The 17,800-nt window shown below is 34.4% G+C and overlaps 1 protein-coding gene across 3 annotated transcripts in view; it reads right to left on the bottom strand.

Annotated features, from left to right (window-relative positions):
* Positions 1–17,800, bottom strand: part of LOC144977014 (uncharacterized) — a 105,052-nt gene that overhangs the window by 5,593 nt on the left and 81,659 nt on the right. For all 3 annotated transcript variants that reach the window (XM_078921705.1, XM_078921702.1, XM_078921703.1), the window contains 2 exons: positions 1,073–1,162; positions 1–52 (listed from right to left, as the gene is read on the bottom strand). The exon at positions 1–52 is cut by the window's left edge and continues 377 nt beyond it. In XM_078921705.1, coding sequence (XP_078777831.1) covers positions 1–52; positions 1,073–1,162 — 142 coding nt within the window. The remainder of the gene's footprint in view (positions 53–1,072; positions 1,163–17,800) is intronic.

Here is a 17,800-nt window from a genome sequence, read left to right as displayed (position 1 = left end):
GAGGAAGACGCATTGTGGGCCTGATGTACCATTTTATTCAGCTGTAGTGCTTCTGTTGAAAACAGAGATCAAATAAAAGAAGTCAGGAAATATTTTCCAAAATGAGAGGAAAAGAAAGGAAGAAAAGAAATTACATCATTCTTTTTTTTTTAAAAAAACAAATAAGAATTGAGAAATATCCTGATTGTATAGATTTGCTTGAATTATGAGAGTGAATATTTTTCTTCTTTTTTTTCCTTTTTTTTTTCAGTCAAGTCTTTCCTAACTCCAAAAAATCCATGAATGACCTATCTTAAAGAACAAAATATCGTTGTACTAATCTCATCCACATATGCCTGTTTCTCCAACACTACACTTGACTGGTTTTCTCAATAGTTTACCACCCAGTCAAGATTCTTAACTCAATACGTTATCATTATATTGATAAGTAAATAAAATTTAAAGGAAATTTATTCAATTGATGAAAACATCTTTTCGTTATTAAAAAAAAAAAGTCAACAACACTACATCCATTCTAAGAGACAATTCATTGGTGAAAATCCTGCATTTTGATTACCCCCCCCCCCCCCCTCCTCCTTTTTTTTGTTTTTGAAATTAAGATCTCCCTCCCTTCCTTCATCCCCTAAAGATTTTGTTTGTCGGTTGAGCCAGATCTAAATACGGCCTGTTCACTGAGGAGACAACTTGACCTACTACTAACTATCGACATATTTGATTTTTGCAGCATTTGGGCCTTGTATTCAGCCTCTAAATTAAAGGTCCCTGGTCTAGTCCCATATAAGCAGAGCAAATTTGAGCCTTGGAAAAGTCTCTTTATTCACAATCTCCCACCGTACTCAAGTGGAAAAAAAAAAATAACGGTGATGTCAATGTCCAAATTTTCTTTCTTTTTTTTTTTCTTTCAATTATCCTTAAAGTGCCTTTCAGGTTTCATATCTCCAATTGTGGCATTTTGGGCATATTTAGTATTTACAGAATTTTATAAATGAACACGTTCTTTTTAGCTTCTTAAAAATGTTTTATAAAATTTGTTGTTGTTGTGTCACTGTCGTTGTTGTTTGTTTTTTTTTACCTGGAGATACAAAGGGCAAACGTGAAGAAAGTGTCGGAGGATCCGTCTCCATGGGGTCTTCCTGCTTCACAGGTGGCACCACTGGGAACACTGAAATAAAATGATTTAAATACATTTTGTTTTACTGCTGAAGCAAAGATTCCTAAAAAATACCATAAATATAAATCAACCCAAAAAAAAAAATAAATAATTTAAAAATTATGTAGATTAGTGCATGATTTATTATAAAATGTTTATTTGTGTGTATCCATAATATGTGAGTTGGTTTGTGTTGAATAAAGATGAAAGGGTGTTGGGGTGCAGAGAACTGGGTGCAGTTGTAATTGTTTTCAAAAGCAATGCCACTGTGTGCATTGAGAGGCATATCCAGGTAATTCGTTACTTTGGGTTTTTCAAGCAATATGGGAGTCAATATTATGTTAGGCTACAGCACATGGGAAGACACAAAACAAAATATAAGCTTTCAAAAAAAAAATTTTAAATTTTAAAAATTTGTGCGTAAACAATTGTCAGTTTAGTTGTTTTGACAAGTGTTAAGTAAAACATGCCTTTAAATTGTGCCTTATTAAAAGCTGAAGCATCTAAGACAGATTAGTAGCACAATGGGATGAAAAACATCCCTTTTTTTCAGGATTTAGATGAAGAGGATTGCCAAGCAAAAAGAATAAAAGGAGAAGGAAGAAGAGGAGGAGCAAGAAAAGAAATAAGAAGAGGAGGAGAAGTAGGAGGACGTGAAAAAGAAATGTTTTTCCAGAAGATACAACTTCCAAAAACAAGCATATTGACATGCTGATATGATGCAACAATGGCATCTCAGGAATATTTCCTATGGGGAAAACTTTAGGAAATGGCCAGACTCGTATGCCATTGATGAACTTTTTATATCTTGAATAAATTTTGTGTAAATATGAGTCCAACATTACTTTATTTCAATTTTTTTGTTCAAATTTGAAATGTTCAAATTTTGCCTCTTACTTTTATAAAGACAATTTATACCCTGCATAAATGAGATTCTACCTAAGGGCAAAAGTGTTTTGTAGATATTTAACCTCTCAATTCCCTGGATATTTCTATTTGACTAGATTTTCAGTCTTTCAATTCTTCATTAAGAAAAATTATAAACAAATAAAAACAAAAGACCAAACAAACAAAAAATTATTTCTCAGTCACAAAAGTCAAAAGGTTGAAACCTGCATGGACTTAGTTGCTAATAACACGATTCCCTTCAGAACCCGGTAGGGGTGATGCATCACATATTCCGTTTTCATTTAATTTGTGATGTTTTAAGGGTTGGGCTATTTATAAGCCTTGTCAGCGCTAGAAAATAGGACGATAATGCAAAAATTAGAGGCTCATAGATCTGCCTTAACAAGTACACAAGACAAGTGAGAGAAACAGATTCCAAGAGCATTCCATGTACCCATGTGTCAAGCTTGAGGACCCCCCCCCCCCCCCCCCCCCCAATCCTTTTAAGGCCAGTCCCGGCATAGTACAATGCTAAGATGGTTAAACTAAAAGATGATTTACAACAGAGGGCAGGGGGGGAGAGAGAGATTATCATTTCGACAGAAAATGTATGTCCATTTACTGTCTCTTTCCCAAAAAGACACATCCACACAAGCCAAGGTGAAATCAAATGGTCTCATTCCAAAACAAACACAAAGCCACATGGAAAAGATAAATGGTATAGGGAATAGAAAAGAGAGCAAGAGTGTGGTCCAAATCTGGGCCAAATTCTGGGCCAACTGGCCCAGGAACCAAACGTTCCCCAAACCCAAGGGAAGTTCCACTCACCACAGCAGACCTGCCAACCTTTGGAATATGGAATCAGGGACACCTTACTACGATTGCGCCTGAATGCTGTGGCCAACTGCGTTGGCGGTGAAGCAAACAGAAGACATATAACTCAACTTAAAAATTAGTATTCTTATATATGTTGCTTGGAAATTACAGGCAACCGGAAAAAAAAAAAGAAGAAAAAGAAGAAGAAGAAGAAGAAGAAGAAGAAGAAGAAGAAGAAGAAGAAGAAGAAAAAAAGAAAAGAAGAAGAAAGAAGAAGAGAAAAGAAGAAGAAAAGAAGAAGAAGAAGAATGAGAGAAGAAGAAGAAGAAAAAGAAGAAGAAGAAGAAGAAGAAGAAGAAGAAGAGAAGAAGAAGAAGAAGAAGAAGAAGAAGAAGAAGAAGAAGAAGAAGAAGAAGAAGAAGAAGAAGAAGAAGAAGAAGAGAAGAAGAAGGAGGAGGAGGAGGAGGAGGAGGAGGAGGAGGAGGAGGAGGAGGAGGAGGAGGAGGAAGAAGAAGAAGAAAAGGAAGAAGAAGAAAAGGAAGAAGAAGAAGAGGGGGAGGGAATAAAGAGGAGGAAGAAGAAAATGGACTCTTAAATACTTAAAACAAGTATTTATGTACAACAAGATGTCAAAAGATGTCTTAATACAATCACAGGGATAAATCTAGTTGTGAGAAGAAGCAAGAAGATCGTCTCTTGTAGTTAGTCTTCTTGTATCTTCTCAAAACATCATCTCCAAGGGTCGTATCCGTGTTTATCTTTGAGACCAGTAGGGATTCAAGGGTCTTTGTGAACATAGAAGACTTTGCTTCAGTTAAGTTCTTTCTTACAGCACTGAAAATTCTCTCCGAATCTGCATTGCTATGACAATAATTTGCAAAGATTAGGAAGCAGCGGTCTGTTGTCAATGTCACTCCTCAAAGCAGAAATTTTCGTTAACTTGACATCAATCCTTGTTTCTTTTTCAATTTCAAGGTTGAATGAAAAGGACTAAAAATCCTTAAACTCATCTCTGACAGTATCTTTATCACACAGGGTCAATGCCTTGAACTTTGAAGAAAAGAAGGTCAATGAGCTAAATTCCCACTCTTCCCTTTTACTACTGATGTCAAGGTTAGCAGCTTGTGTCAGGATGTCTGATTTGAGGAAGAAAGCTGGTCTTCATATAATCCAGAGCTTTGATGAAGAAACCCCTTGCATTATAAGAGACTTCTGCTCTCCTCTTGCTATTAAGATTTTTCAACAAATCATTTGCAAAACTCCCTAGATCTAGATCTTTGTCCAACAACTTCCAAAAAACTTTCAGAATGTAACTTTCACACTCTCCCTGATGACTGAAGGCCTTATTAATCGTGTTAAGATGTCCCTATTGCCCGACGTCGTAAATAAATCGCATTTGAATTTTAAAATTTATTTATCTATTTTTTAAAATTTTTTTTTTGGTGCTTTTCCCCAAAATTTAAATCCGGGACTGTCCCGGACAACCAGAGACGGTTGGCAAGTCTGCCACAGCATCTAATTGAATATATTTGATAATCAGGTCCAATAAACAAGTGTGACTTCTGAACGGGTTCATTTTTTATTTTTTAAATAAAGAATGAATCAGTGATACTAGGATGATGGTGCCTTGCAAGTCTCAGATGCTAATTGATAGGGCACTTAAATAAAAAGTAAGCGGGACCAAAATTTGCCCCCCCCCCCCCCCCCTTGCCATAGACTAGTATTCTGTCCAAACGATAGCTAGCAATAGTAACTATCCATATAACATTTCAAATACTGGAATTAACTCCGGTTAGATGGGCCATATGGCCCTGAGATACTTGGGATTGTTTTTATCTTTTTTTTTTTTAATTTTTTTTTTTTTGAGGGGGGGGGGGGGGGGGGGGGTTTGCTGATGCCATTAACTCCAGGTTAAACTTTTCAACAGAATGGTCGAGATAATGATATTAAAGATAAAAGAAAACATTACAATACCAGCTTGTGAGTAAAACAAAAACAAAACAAAAAAACAAAAAAGAGAGAATCAAGATCAGACATGATGTCCACTGAAAGTCATCGAGATCCCCAAATTATCCATGATATTCATGCCTAGGACACCCAGCTTCAAAAAAAAGAAAAAAAAAGAAAAGATAAGAAAATCATGGGAAATAGACACAAAGGTCAAATATGATGCAAGAAACAATTGGATAATTTCACTGTCCAAGTTTACATCTATGTTTTAAGTAAATAACTAAATAGAAAGAGTAATTTCTAATTGGCGAATTGGATAAATGCAATTTCTAAAACCAACGTTTTCGGGTTGTTATTTTATATATTTTTGTTTTTTTGTTTTCTTTCTTTTGTTAGTATTTTTTGCATAATTATTGATAATAGTTTTGAATTTATGTTTGCTCTCAAACACTATCTCATAATTACAGTCTGTCCATCATTTGAATGGGCAATGAAACACATTAGTCCGATAGTCCTTAAAATAATGAACGCAAAAGTTTGAAGCAAATAGCCAAACATCTAAAAAATCATAACCACTTATGATCGAAAAACCTTTTGAAACAATTCCAACGACATTGATGTTAAGTGGTTATTACAATAAGCAACAGTTTGTTTTGTGCTTTGTTTTTTGGGGGAAGGGGGGTTAGTGTGGATTAGAGTGCATTAGAATCTGTAAATTGGAAACTAGTCTAAAATTGAATTTTCTAAATTCCCTCTTAACTAGAAATTTAAAGGTAAATACTTGTGGATGAGAAAGTGATGAAAGGACATTCCAAGGTTAATTGTAAGGAGTAGACTTGACAAAACATATTAATTTTTGTGCCAGAAACAAGGTAAAATAAATAAATAAATAGATAAATAAATAAACATAAAATTTTTTATAGCACACGTCCACAGTTTCACCTTACTCCTGGTACTCATTCACTCCTGAGATGAGAGAGGTGACATGTAAATTCTTACCCAAATAAAAATTACTGAGGCCTGAGTATTGCCACCATTGCTACCCAATCTGCCGCCCGCATTGCTTGACATTTTTACAACACAAAACATTCCCCCAGCTGGACAACTGGCACTGTCTGTGTCACTTACATACGTTTTCAATTCTTTTTCACAAAATTTAATACCAGGCATTTACATGATCATTACAAAAATCTGAAAATTGAAATAGGATACGATGCCCAATAAAGCGCATAGAAAAATAATAGTTTTATAAATATTCTATAGATGTTTTTCTCTCTATTGCCCGTTACTACTAAAAAAAATTTCAGAGGAATTTTGATCTTTATTGAAGCAAGTAAAGAGGCCATAAGTATAATTTAATGTAGTTTTCACTATTTTTGGTATTCCTTACAGGTAATAAAAATAAATAAATAAATAAAGCCTGAAGAAGAATAAAGAGTCTTATACTTATAATGGCGTTCCATCACATCCTCATATTCGCAGATGTCTTTACAACACATCAGAGCATGTAATCTCTTTTATATGGTTAAGAGAGAGAGAGAGAGAGATAGAGAGAGAGAGGGAGAGAGAGAGGGAGAGAGAGAGAGAGAGAGAGAGAGAGAGAGAGAGAGAGAGAGAGAGAGAATGTGGGTGTGTGTATGAGTATGAGAGAGAGAGAGAGAGAGAGAGAGTAAATATCTATTTGAGAGAGCAGGAAGACATTGAAAGTAAACAAGATTCATACTCTCCTCATTCATCATCATCAAGGCAAATTAAAAGCTTTAAAAAATCTTAATCATTTCAGTTTGCGAAGAAAAAAAAGAAAAATTAAATAATAATTTTTTTAAAAAATTTTTTTAAATGAGCTTTTATATAGCGCAATATCCACTAACAAGTCAACGCGCAAAACAATACCCAGAGGAAACTGATAAATTTTACAAAGACCTAGACGATACACTGAACAAAATAGGAAACAAATCAATATTAATAATTGCTGGAGATTTTAATGCCAAAGTAGGAAAACGTCTCGACAGTGACACACTATGTTTAGGATCATACTCAAAAGGAAAACGTAACGATAACGGAGAAAAATTAGTCCAGTTCTGTGAACAGAGAAAACTTTTCATAACAAACAGTGCTTTCAACCACCCATCAAGACACCAGACAACATGGGTAGGACAAAGGAAAGACCAAACCCAAGACAAAATGATAACAATACACAACCAAATAGACTATATCATATGTCGACACCGCCATAAACACTACTCAACCAACTCGCGATCATACGGTGGTACACTGCTAACATCCGATCACAAACTTGTAAAAACGAATTTCAACATAAATGTGTACAGACAACGAAGACAGAAAGGTAAAACGGCAGTCAAAATAAACACGGCAAAAATAGTAAATGAGCGAGAATGTCGCATTCATTACCAATATGAACTTAACTCAAGTCTATGGAAAATAAAGCAAAACAGTAATCCAAACAATGAATGGAAAGAGACGCAAGCGGCAATGAAATATGCGGGGGAAGAAAGTGCAGGCTCTATTATTACAACTAAGAACAAACCAAATCGAACGCCTAACATCGCTATTAACGATCTATCGCGGCAACAAAAAGAACTTAGGATCAGGATACAAAACACGAAAGACTCGGAAGAAATAATAAACCTGAAAACGGAACGAAACAAAATACTGCATTCAATCCGATCACTTACAATAAAACACAGAAACGAGGAATTAGACAAAAAAGTGGAAGACATAGAAAAGTCCAAAAATAACGCATCGTCTATGTTCAAAGCGACGAAATCTCTGAACCGAAAACCATTCGAGAACCCAAAACTACAGGATAAATTTGGCAAACAGACAACAAATCCCAACGATATCCTTGACATTGTAACTGACCACTTCCAGCAGAAATTTCACAAACAAGTCTCACAAATATCGCCCTTCTCAGGAAACCCTAGAGACCTAAACAACCGCATCACAACAACTGAAGTTAGAAATAGCATAAAGTGCCTAAACAATAACAGACCCCCAGGCGAAGATGAAATTCCAGCTGAACTGCTGAAATGCGGTACCCTCTCCCTGGATCTGAGCATTGCAAACATAATGAACAAAACATTCTCAACACACAAAGACTGGGACATAAACAGCGGTGTCCTAATTACAATACAAAAACCAGGAAAAACGAAAGGACCCGTAAACAACCTGCGCCCAATAACATTACTGAATACCATAAGAAAAACACTGTCAACTATTGTCCTCAACAGAATTAGACCGAAAATAGAAAATTATCTATCACATAGCCAAAGCGGGTTTCGCCAAGACCGAAGCACATCGGACGTTGTATGGACACATAAATGGTTGGCAGCAAAGGCACTCAAAGAAAACATATCCATAACAATAACCGGAATCGATATGTCCGCAGCCTTTGATACGATCGACAGAGGAAAACTTTTGGAGATATTAACAGAAATAGTAGACGAAGACGAGCTCCGAATAATCCGATTTCTCCTCAGCAACACAAAGATACAACCAAGGATATACGGGGCCACAAAACAGACGCAGTTCGAAAGTAACATCGGGACCCCCCAAGGAGATAGTCTGAGCCCGATTCTGTTCACAATATACTTAGAACACGCTCTGAAAGAAGTTCGAAAAGTCATTCCAAAACCACCGACTCATATTGAGAATGCAATCCCTAGAGAAATCGCCTATGCAGATGATGTCGATTTTATTGGATCAACACCAGCAAATATAGACATCATACAAAATACCCTCATGAAATATAACCTCCAAGTCAATGCCAATAAAACCGAATTTACAACAATATCAAGGAACAAAGAGGAATGGAAAAGAACAAAGAAAGTCGGCTCACTAATTGGAGACACCGAGGATGTACAAAGAAGAAAACAGCTATCAAACGCCGCACTCAGTAAACTCACCAATGTATGGATTAGAGGTGACAAAATAAAGAGAAAAACCAAACTGAAACTGTACCATGCTCTTGTAAAACCGGTACTTCTGTATAACTGCGGCACTTGGGCGTTGACAAAATCCGAAGAAGAACATCTGGATGCCTTCCATCGCACACAGCTAAGAAGGGTACTGAACATCAAATACCCCAAAAAGATCTCAAATGAATCACTCTATAAGATCACAAAAGAAAGACCAATCTCCCTTGACATTTTACAACAACGATGGCAACTTTTCGGTCACATACTACGCAGGGACAAAAACATACCAGCAAACCAAGCCATGTCGGGATACTTCCAAAAACACGGGAACCTTTTCAGAGGAAGACCGATCACAACACTCCCTGTGATCCTAAACAAAAACCTCACAACACTTGGACAAAGCATTAGTCTCATAACGGCAGGGGACCTTGAAAATCTGAGAACCCTAGCAGAGGACCGGCAATATTGGAGACACCTCACACAGGAAATACTGGAAACAGCCAAGGCGACCCGATCTTTCGGTCGAGACGCGAAAGGCATCTAAGTCAAGTCAAGTAAGTCATATCCACTAAACGTACTCAAAGCGCTTTACAATAATAACAATAATAATAATAATAATAATAATAATAATAATAATAATAATAATAATAATAATAATAATAATAATAACAGTTTGCAAATAATCATAATACATGTAAAATGAAATAGTAATATGTAAATACTTATTTGAAAAAAAAAAGAAACAAAAAGAAATAATAAAATAATGAATAAAAATTTTAAAATATATAAATTAAGGAAACCCTTGCTCTTCTTTGCCTTGATAATGAAATATATTTCTTTAAATATAATTTTTAAGGAATGCTAAGGAAGATAGGTTTATATGGGTGAATTGTGCTCATACAATTTTTCTCTTAACCATTGAGTTGATCAGGGTGTTTTTCGAAATGGTAATCAGTCAGAGATTGGAGACCTCAATCACATCTCGCTATACTCAACAATCCAATAAAATGTCAAGGTTTCTCATGTGAGGGTAAACAAATAGATAAACAGATAGTCATATAGAGAGACAGACAAAATTGATAAATAGTCACTTAGTGAAACAGACATAAAAATAGATATATTAACTGTCATATACTGGAGAGACAGACAGACAGATAAATGGATTGGAAATTGATAGATCAGTATAAAGGAATATTGTATTTCTGTTTTGATTTTTTTTTTCTTGTCTGTTGTCACAGACAGGGTGTTGTAAAAAAGTAAGTAATTTGAAAGAAGAGAAAAGCAGATACATATCTACACCACTCTTCCTTTCCTCACTCACAACCCCCCCCACCCCCCTCCCCTTGGCAATACGGAATACATGGAGTAACTCAACATATGAAATGTTTTGACAATGTGTATCTCATCTCATCTATAGTACATTTGATTATCTAAAAACTGTGAGTATAGCAAGACATGATTGACAGGAAATACATTTCTAAGAAATGGCTATTTTTATCTTTTTTTTTTTAAATTATAGAAATAAATAATAAAACAAAAAAGAATTGGAATGGGCAAGCTTTAACCCTTTAACGGCGAGACTGATTTTCTTCAAATCATATTTTAATTTTTCCCTTTATCCTTTATCTAGCCATAACTATAACATCATTGGCCATTTTGACCCGGAGTGCAGTACCTGTAATGCACTTCGATTCCTGAATTGCATGGTTGTTACTGCTCTCTTGGTAAAAATGGGTTAAATACGATGTTCAGTTAGAGGAATAAAACTAAATCCCGCCTGTAAAGGGTTCATAATCAAAAATCAAAATATGATAAATAATCGAATGACAACCTGTTGGACTAGGCAGACAGGTAGGTGGGAGGCGCCGCATAGCAGGGCAAGAAGTACAACACACCTAGGCAGTGCTATCCTACGGAGGTCGTGTACTGAGTCAGACAGTAACGACCCCATTAGCAAGCCTGGCCAGGAGGTCGCATGAGCCCACGCCTTGTCGAAACTAGGGAGGGGGTGAGGACAATAAATCACAAACAACAGCAGTTATACATCATTTCACATTAAACTCACAAGTCCACCTAGTCTCTAGCTAACTCTACTACAAACCACTATCATATTTATTATTTTTTTTTTTTTTTTTAAATCTCTTTTTATCTAAAATGTGCATTGAACTCATCAATCAAAGGCAAATTTGTCACCAATGAAAGTCAAGAAACCATGTCTCATCCACACAATTGAACATACTTCGTTTCATTTTTTAATTCTAGTAACTAAAACAAATAAATTTTTTAAATTGCTATTTCTATCCTTTGAAGAATTAAGTTTTTTGTCTAGAAAAAGTTCTTTTTCAGGTTTCTATTTCCTATTTCCTTTTTTTCTTCATAACGGCCAACTTTTCAAAGATCGAAATCGGGACATCAATATGGACCTTACCGTCATGATGATAAATAATGCTATAATCTAGATTTAGAGCCTTTACTGTTCCTTGTTTTAATTTGCTAGTCAAAAATCATAATCCATGGATATGTAATGGTTGTTTCCATACATAGAACAATCCAATTTTTTGTTTTTTTTAATTTTCTCGAGATTGCCAATTCGGGACTGTCCCGATTTTATTTGGACAGTTGGCAGCTGTGTTTTTTTCATTTGTCACATATTCATCACCTTATCACTGTCATCATTATCATCATCGACAACAGCAATACACTTTTCAACATCATCATCATTATCAAAATCATTTTTCTCCATGAGTAAAAGGTGCTGATTTAAAAAAAAAAAAAAGAAGACTTCTTTCTATCTTCTTCCCTAACCCAGAATATCCATGAAAGTCAATTCAGAATCATTTTCTTAAACCTTCAACACAATTGTCTTCACCTTTTGAGGTTTCCATCTTTCTTTGTTCCATATGTCACCTGGGCAAAACCACTGCTTGTCTTCTGATCTCCAATTAATTATCATTCTGTACAATGACAAAATCTTTTGTTTTCCATTTTAACCAGAAAACGTTTACCTCATTTTTTTTTTTTAAGTAGTCCTTTAGAGCCATTATGCTCATGAAGCCAGAGTTTATCCCTGTTTCAACAGACAATAGCAATCACTAGCTCCCCATTGGATAGGACACTAATGCAAAGTACTTTCCATCAGATCTAGCGGACCAGTCTACCCAATCAATGCAGGGTGGACAGGGGGTGAGTGAAAAATCTTGTCTCACCCGGGATTGATCTTGGTACCTCTGCTTGTGAAGCAAATGCTCTACAAACTGAGCAAACGGAACCCCCAGATACCTCATACAGATAGAATAAAATTACATTCATCATCCAAAAAACTGCAACTTCTTGAAACTTAAGTTTGACACTTTTAACAAGTTGGGGGTGGGGCTCATCTTTATCAATCAATCAATATTCTGGCCAAAACGAAAACAGGTGTTTTTGTCATTATACATCAGAGCTCTTCTTCCTGTGAATAGGATGCTATACTGAGCGTTGTTGTAGCTTTAATTAAATATTCTACTCATTTAATCGGTCATCAACTGCCACATATATCATATGTCGTTCTTTGTAAATGTACACTGCAACTCTTAAATGTAAACAAAGATCAAATTTTAAAGGTTAATTAAAGCAGTGTGAAGTGAAGTGTTGTGAAATATGGAAATTTATATTTTTTCCACTCTTTTATTACATTGTATTAACTTAATTGAAATTATTCAGAATCAATTACTGACCACTCAAAAATTCAGTCTTCCACTTTTTAATTTTTTTTTGCTTCTTCAACTTCCTGGAATAAACCAACTGGCTCAGTTAGACTCAGCATTACTGTCGATGTTCAAATGGGCATGTGACAAACCGTGCAGAGGAAAAAAAAGATCTTATCACAAAACAAAATGATAACATCCAATTTAAAAAGAAATAAATTTTGAATTGGCAATATGGAGCAAAATCTATATCATTTAAGTGTATACAAAATTAGATAAGTGGAATCCTGATGGTTTGTTTTTAAGGGTTTTACAAGCTTACATCACATTAAGGTCATATCAGAGCCAGTAAAAAGAAAGAATGGGATAATAAAAAGTTCTAGAATTAAAATTAAAACACCCAAGAAAAGGCAGGACAAAGGAGAATTAGTTCAAATAGGAAAAAGATGTAGATTCCAAGAGCACACTATCAGTGTACTTAGTTTTAGATCACTTAAAAGTCTCATCCAGACACCAGAACAGGTCCCCACCAAAAGGAACACACTCGAATGTTTACAAATCATATATAATATGTAAACAAAACATAATACAGTGCATAACAGAGAGATGATTTATAAGACAAAAAATATCATCTCCCAAAACTCTTTAACTATACATCTGACTGTATCCTTGCTTGGGTATTCAGCAAGGGCCAGGACAAAACAAAGACAGAAAGCATGTCGGAAAATATGGGGATAGAAGATACAGTAAGTCCCTCCTTATGTTTTGACAATGTGACAAGATGTAAATGAATGGGATTCTATAAAACAATACACAATTGGATAAGACTCCAAATAAAAATAAATAGCATGCACAATTCAGAGGATTCACAAAAACAAAAACAAAAAAACAAACTTTTTTTAATAATCAGATCACATTACGTGGTAAAAGCGAGCAGTGAGGCAAAAGGCAAAATTAACTGCAGAGTTAAGTGAAATTATACATATTGAGAGAATTGCTCATTAACAATAGTTGGGAGATAATGATATAAATGATATGATAAGGTCACTGAAAAAATATGAGTAAATTTCATCATAAATAGCAGAATTAACAAACATGAATATCCAAAAATACATGGCAAATTTCAACAAATACAGAATACATCAGTTATGAGATTAAACCATGATTATATGATTTGAATACAAATGTTTTTGTCCATTGGTAAATCAAACAATCCTCCCTTTTCAGAAGCATTAACCAGATCTCACCCTTTTGATCGGATGAACTCCTATCAAAAAGTACTTTCTGTCGGATCAAACCTAACCACAGTTGAGTGACTTTTCTTGCTTGCAAGTCAACTGCACTACCAAGTGAGCTATCCGGACCAAATACTGAGGGAATTATCGGCAATACAAACTTCACCACCATATCATCATAATTTAAGCCAACTAAACTTGTCAACTTGTGCGGCTATGTGGTCTAGTGGTATGACACTCGCCTTTCTGATCAGAAGGTATTGGGTTCGAGTCCCGCTCTGAGCACCACATAGTTGGGTCCCTGGAAGAGGCTCTTTACTCACATTCTCTCACTGTACTCAGAATTAAAATGAGTACAGAGCCGTTTACAGCGTTGTCTCTGTCGGAAAAGAATTGTAAAATCGACTAATAGGCATCATGTCTCTTCCTACATGTTAAGTGTTGCAGTTAAAGATGAACAGTTGACGAATCTTTCCAAATTAAAAAACAAAAACAAAAAGGAATACACAAGTAAACATTGAAAGTAGAACCATTCAAGGTGCTATAGGCTGTACTACACTTTGTAATGGGACAAATGTAAAATGCATTGGGTGCTTCCATGTTTACAGTCGGACATGGACAATATTACATTGATCAGCACATCTCATTTCATTTACCCTTGCCACAGTGAGAGCAGAAATAACGATGCAACTCATGCTTCTAATCCATCATTGTTATTAATCTCTTGATGATAAAAGTTAAGTATGTGATTATAACCATACATATGAAGGCACAAAATATGATAAGAAGTATAGTCAGTCTCGCCCATAAAGAGTTAAGGAAGCCAACTTCAAGTTACTTCAAACAATAGAATATGTGACAAGAGATCACAATCTGGTATTATATCAAGGTGAAACGTACCCTGAATTTTGAATTTAATCACTTAACTGCTGTAATCTGAAATACTCATATTTAAAAATTTGGCCAGAAAACTCGTCCTTCAAATATCAATTGATTTAAATGACCTTCATCTTGGTCATTTAAATTGATCAATATTTGAAGGATGAGTTTTCTGACCAAATTATTTAATATGTGTTTTTCCAGAGATGGGCAGCTAAATAGTTAAAGTCTGCATAATAAACTTTGAGTTAAATATGTTCATACATGATATTGAAAATTGTTTGTTGAGCTGCAAAGAACTTAAATTCCATAATTCTAATCATTTTTCATTTATACTCATACCGACATATTACCAGATGGACATGGTCACATTTTTAGAAGACAAAATTTTAAAAATAAAAACAAAACACACAAACCACAGCACAACGAAATAATCGCTTCATCACAATCCTCATCACAGAAGAGCTCCATTTTTAACTAAATCTCACAAATGAATCTTGATCAAAATATTTTCACAAAATAACAATAAAAAATAAATTAAATTAAAAACTCTTCACTTTCATCTAAAGCACTTGAATTATGGGAACTCTGACAATGGCTTTGGTCGCAAACCGTCCAAACTGTTCATCTCAGGGAAAACAGTTATGCAGAGGATTAAAATACACTACATAAGATATGATGGTCAGATATGATACACAGCAGTGGCTTTACATATCAAAATAAAGTGTTGTACTTAAATAGTTTTAACCATATATGTATAAACATGATATGTCAGATTGATCATGGCCTAAAATTAGAAAATCATAAATTTGTGGAGTTCAACGGTTTACAACAAAAGCCATCAATGTGATGCCTAAATAATCCTCATCTTGGACTCCAACACTTTGTCAGGAACATCTTTGTGGATGGCATCAACTGATTATTGCACGGTTTAAACATGACAAAGGAAATGGCTCCAGTATCATTCTGGATTACTCCATTAGAAACATCACACACAAAATGTCAACACAAGCACTTAAAAAATCAGCAGGTTGTAAGAAATGAACAGTTGAAAAGGTAGGGTTTTCATTATCAATAGGTTGGATTTTTTGGTTAAATTATTAAACTTTTATCAACAATAACAAAAAATATTAATTAATTATTACTTAAAATAAAATAAAGTACACAAATAATAAAACAAATAAAACCAGCAGATTTAATAAAGTACAAGATCACTGTCAGTAAAACACATTTGTATATATATATATTTCTTTTTCATATGATAATTGCAACAGCTCAACTTTGTTATGACTGTATTAGGCATAAACAATTAAGAAGCGAGACTAGTCAATTTAAATTAAGTGCATATACAAATGTATATTCATCTAATCTATTTTCTTTTCTTTTTTCGTATGAATTATCAAAAGAGGGGAAATGGATAGTGGAATGAATCAAATGATAACTGTTTGATAAAATGTGGCTGTATCAATTGGATGTAACAATCCCAATAATATCATTCTAAAATAGTACTTTGACATTCGTTGACATAATTAATACTAGATACAACACATTATATGGTATATGCACACGTATGTAGCATTAGCATGTCAATCTTCTCTTTATTTTTAACTGAACGCTATAAAAAAAAAAAAAGGAAATGGCCAAAACGCTGTTTATTTTGATCTATCTTGTCTGTATATAAATATATACAACTATTCTACCAATTTGATTTTTTCAATATCATGATTAGAGACCAACAAAAAAATAATTATATGTACCATACTTTCTTTTTTAAAATTTGATTCTGTCAAAGAAAGTAATTTTTTATTCCTTTTTCAAATATCTACAAATAATTTCTCCTAATTTTGGTGCAGGTCTAATAGTGCAAAGGCAATTTGTTGTTTGTTCTTTTTTTTTTTTTTTCTTGTGATATGCTGTTTTTTTGTTGTTTTTTTTTTTGTTGTCTTTTAATTATTTTTTTTTTGCTCTTTTTGTTCGATTATTTTTCTGTTGTTGTTTTGTTTTTTTCTTTTTTGTTTTTTGTTTGGTTTTGTTTTTGTTTTTTTTTTTGGGGGGGGGGGGGGGGGGGAGTTGTTTGTTTTGTTTAGTTTGTTTTTTGTGTGCTAAAGCTTGCAAGATTAGTCAAACAACAAAGATGCTAATTAATGTTTAAATAGTGGGGGTTGTGCCAAAAAGTCTTTGCATTACATGGGAAAAGTTTCTGATCCCCTGTCTCAATCTGGTATTATGTCAGGTAAACCAACTGCCGAAAAGTGAATTAAAATTTCAGATGATGAGAAATGTAACGTTTTATTTGCTAGGACTTCGAGATACTGTATTAATTCTGCACAATACATCATAAACTCGGCTCAAGTCTCATACTTTTGGTAATAAATTCAATTCTCAGCACTACACACTAACTTAATACGCCTTGAGAAATTAGGTCAGATTTGTAAAAATTAAAATTAAGAAAACCGATGAAAACAAGATCGTTTCCAGATTTATATGAAGTAAATTATTAACTTTTGCCGTTTGGAGCAGAAACTTTTTCTTCATGTAAATCAAGATAATGACACCAGGACATGGATGCACGTAGCCTGTTGAAAATTTTGTAAAGACAATAAGGGGATAAGGAATATTTCTTCAATTCCAATAATTTGTTTATTATTCGTTAAATTTATTTGCCATTTCAAAACTTCCAGTGGGAAGGTACAAAGGAATAGCTTTCTTGAATACATGTCGAACGGCTTGAATAGTTGACCTTCCAGATTATGAAGATAATTCACCATATTTTGACAAAAACTATTTAAAAATACATGGTGTCCAACAATATTGATGAGTAATTTCTATGCATCGCTGTGCAAAAACTGTGATAAATTCTCACAAACTGGAAAGCCAGCTGGTTTGGCTGGTAGGCATGTACTGTACTTGGCTATTGCTGGAGTGATAAGACATGGTTTTGACTTCCAAGTGGTGATAAAAAAAAATTTTACACCTTGATCGTTTAAATGCTAGGAATCATTTCATGCAAGGTGTTTCTTTAAAATCATGTACTGTACTCGACTACAAAATGAAAAGGCTAAAAAACTGAAGGAAGGAGAAAAAAAAATGCTATTGCACTGCACTAGTCAAGATTATGCAAAGATGACTTGTATGACTGTCAAGTGGAGTAACTTAGCCTTCGGATCAATCGTAGTACATTTGGTTTTAATAATAATAATGTACTTTACTCATCCAAAAGGAAAGCAGTTATTCCCGTTGATGAGAAAATCAAGTCTT

The sequence above is a fragment of the Berghia stephanieae genome, chromosome 7, assembly GCF_034508935.2.
Source record: "Berghia stephanieae isolate SIO BIC M18660-M18661 chromosome 7, UCSD_Bste_1.3, whole genome shotgun sequence".
Taxonomy (NCBI): Eukaryota; Metazoa; Mollusca; class Gastropoda; order Nudibranchia; family Aeolidiidae; genus Berghia; species Berghia stephanieae.
This window is presented reverse-complemented; position numbering and strand designations above follow the sequence as displayed.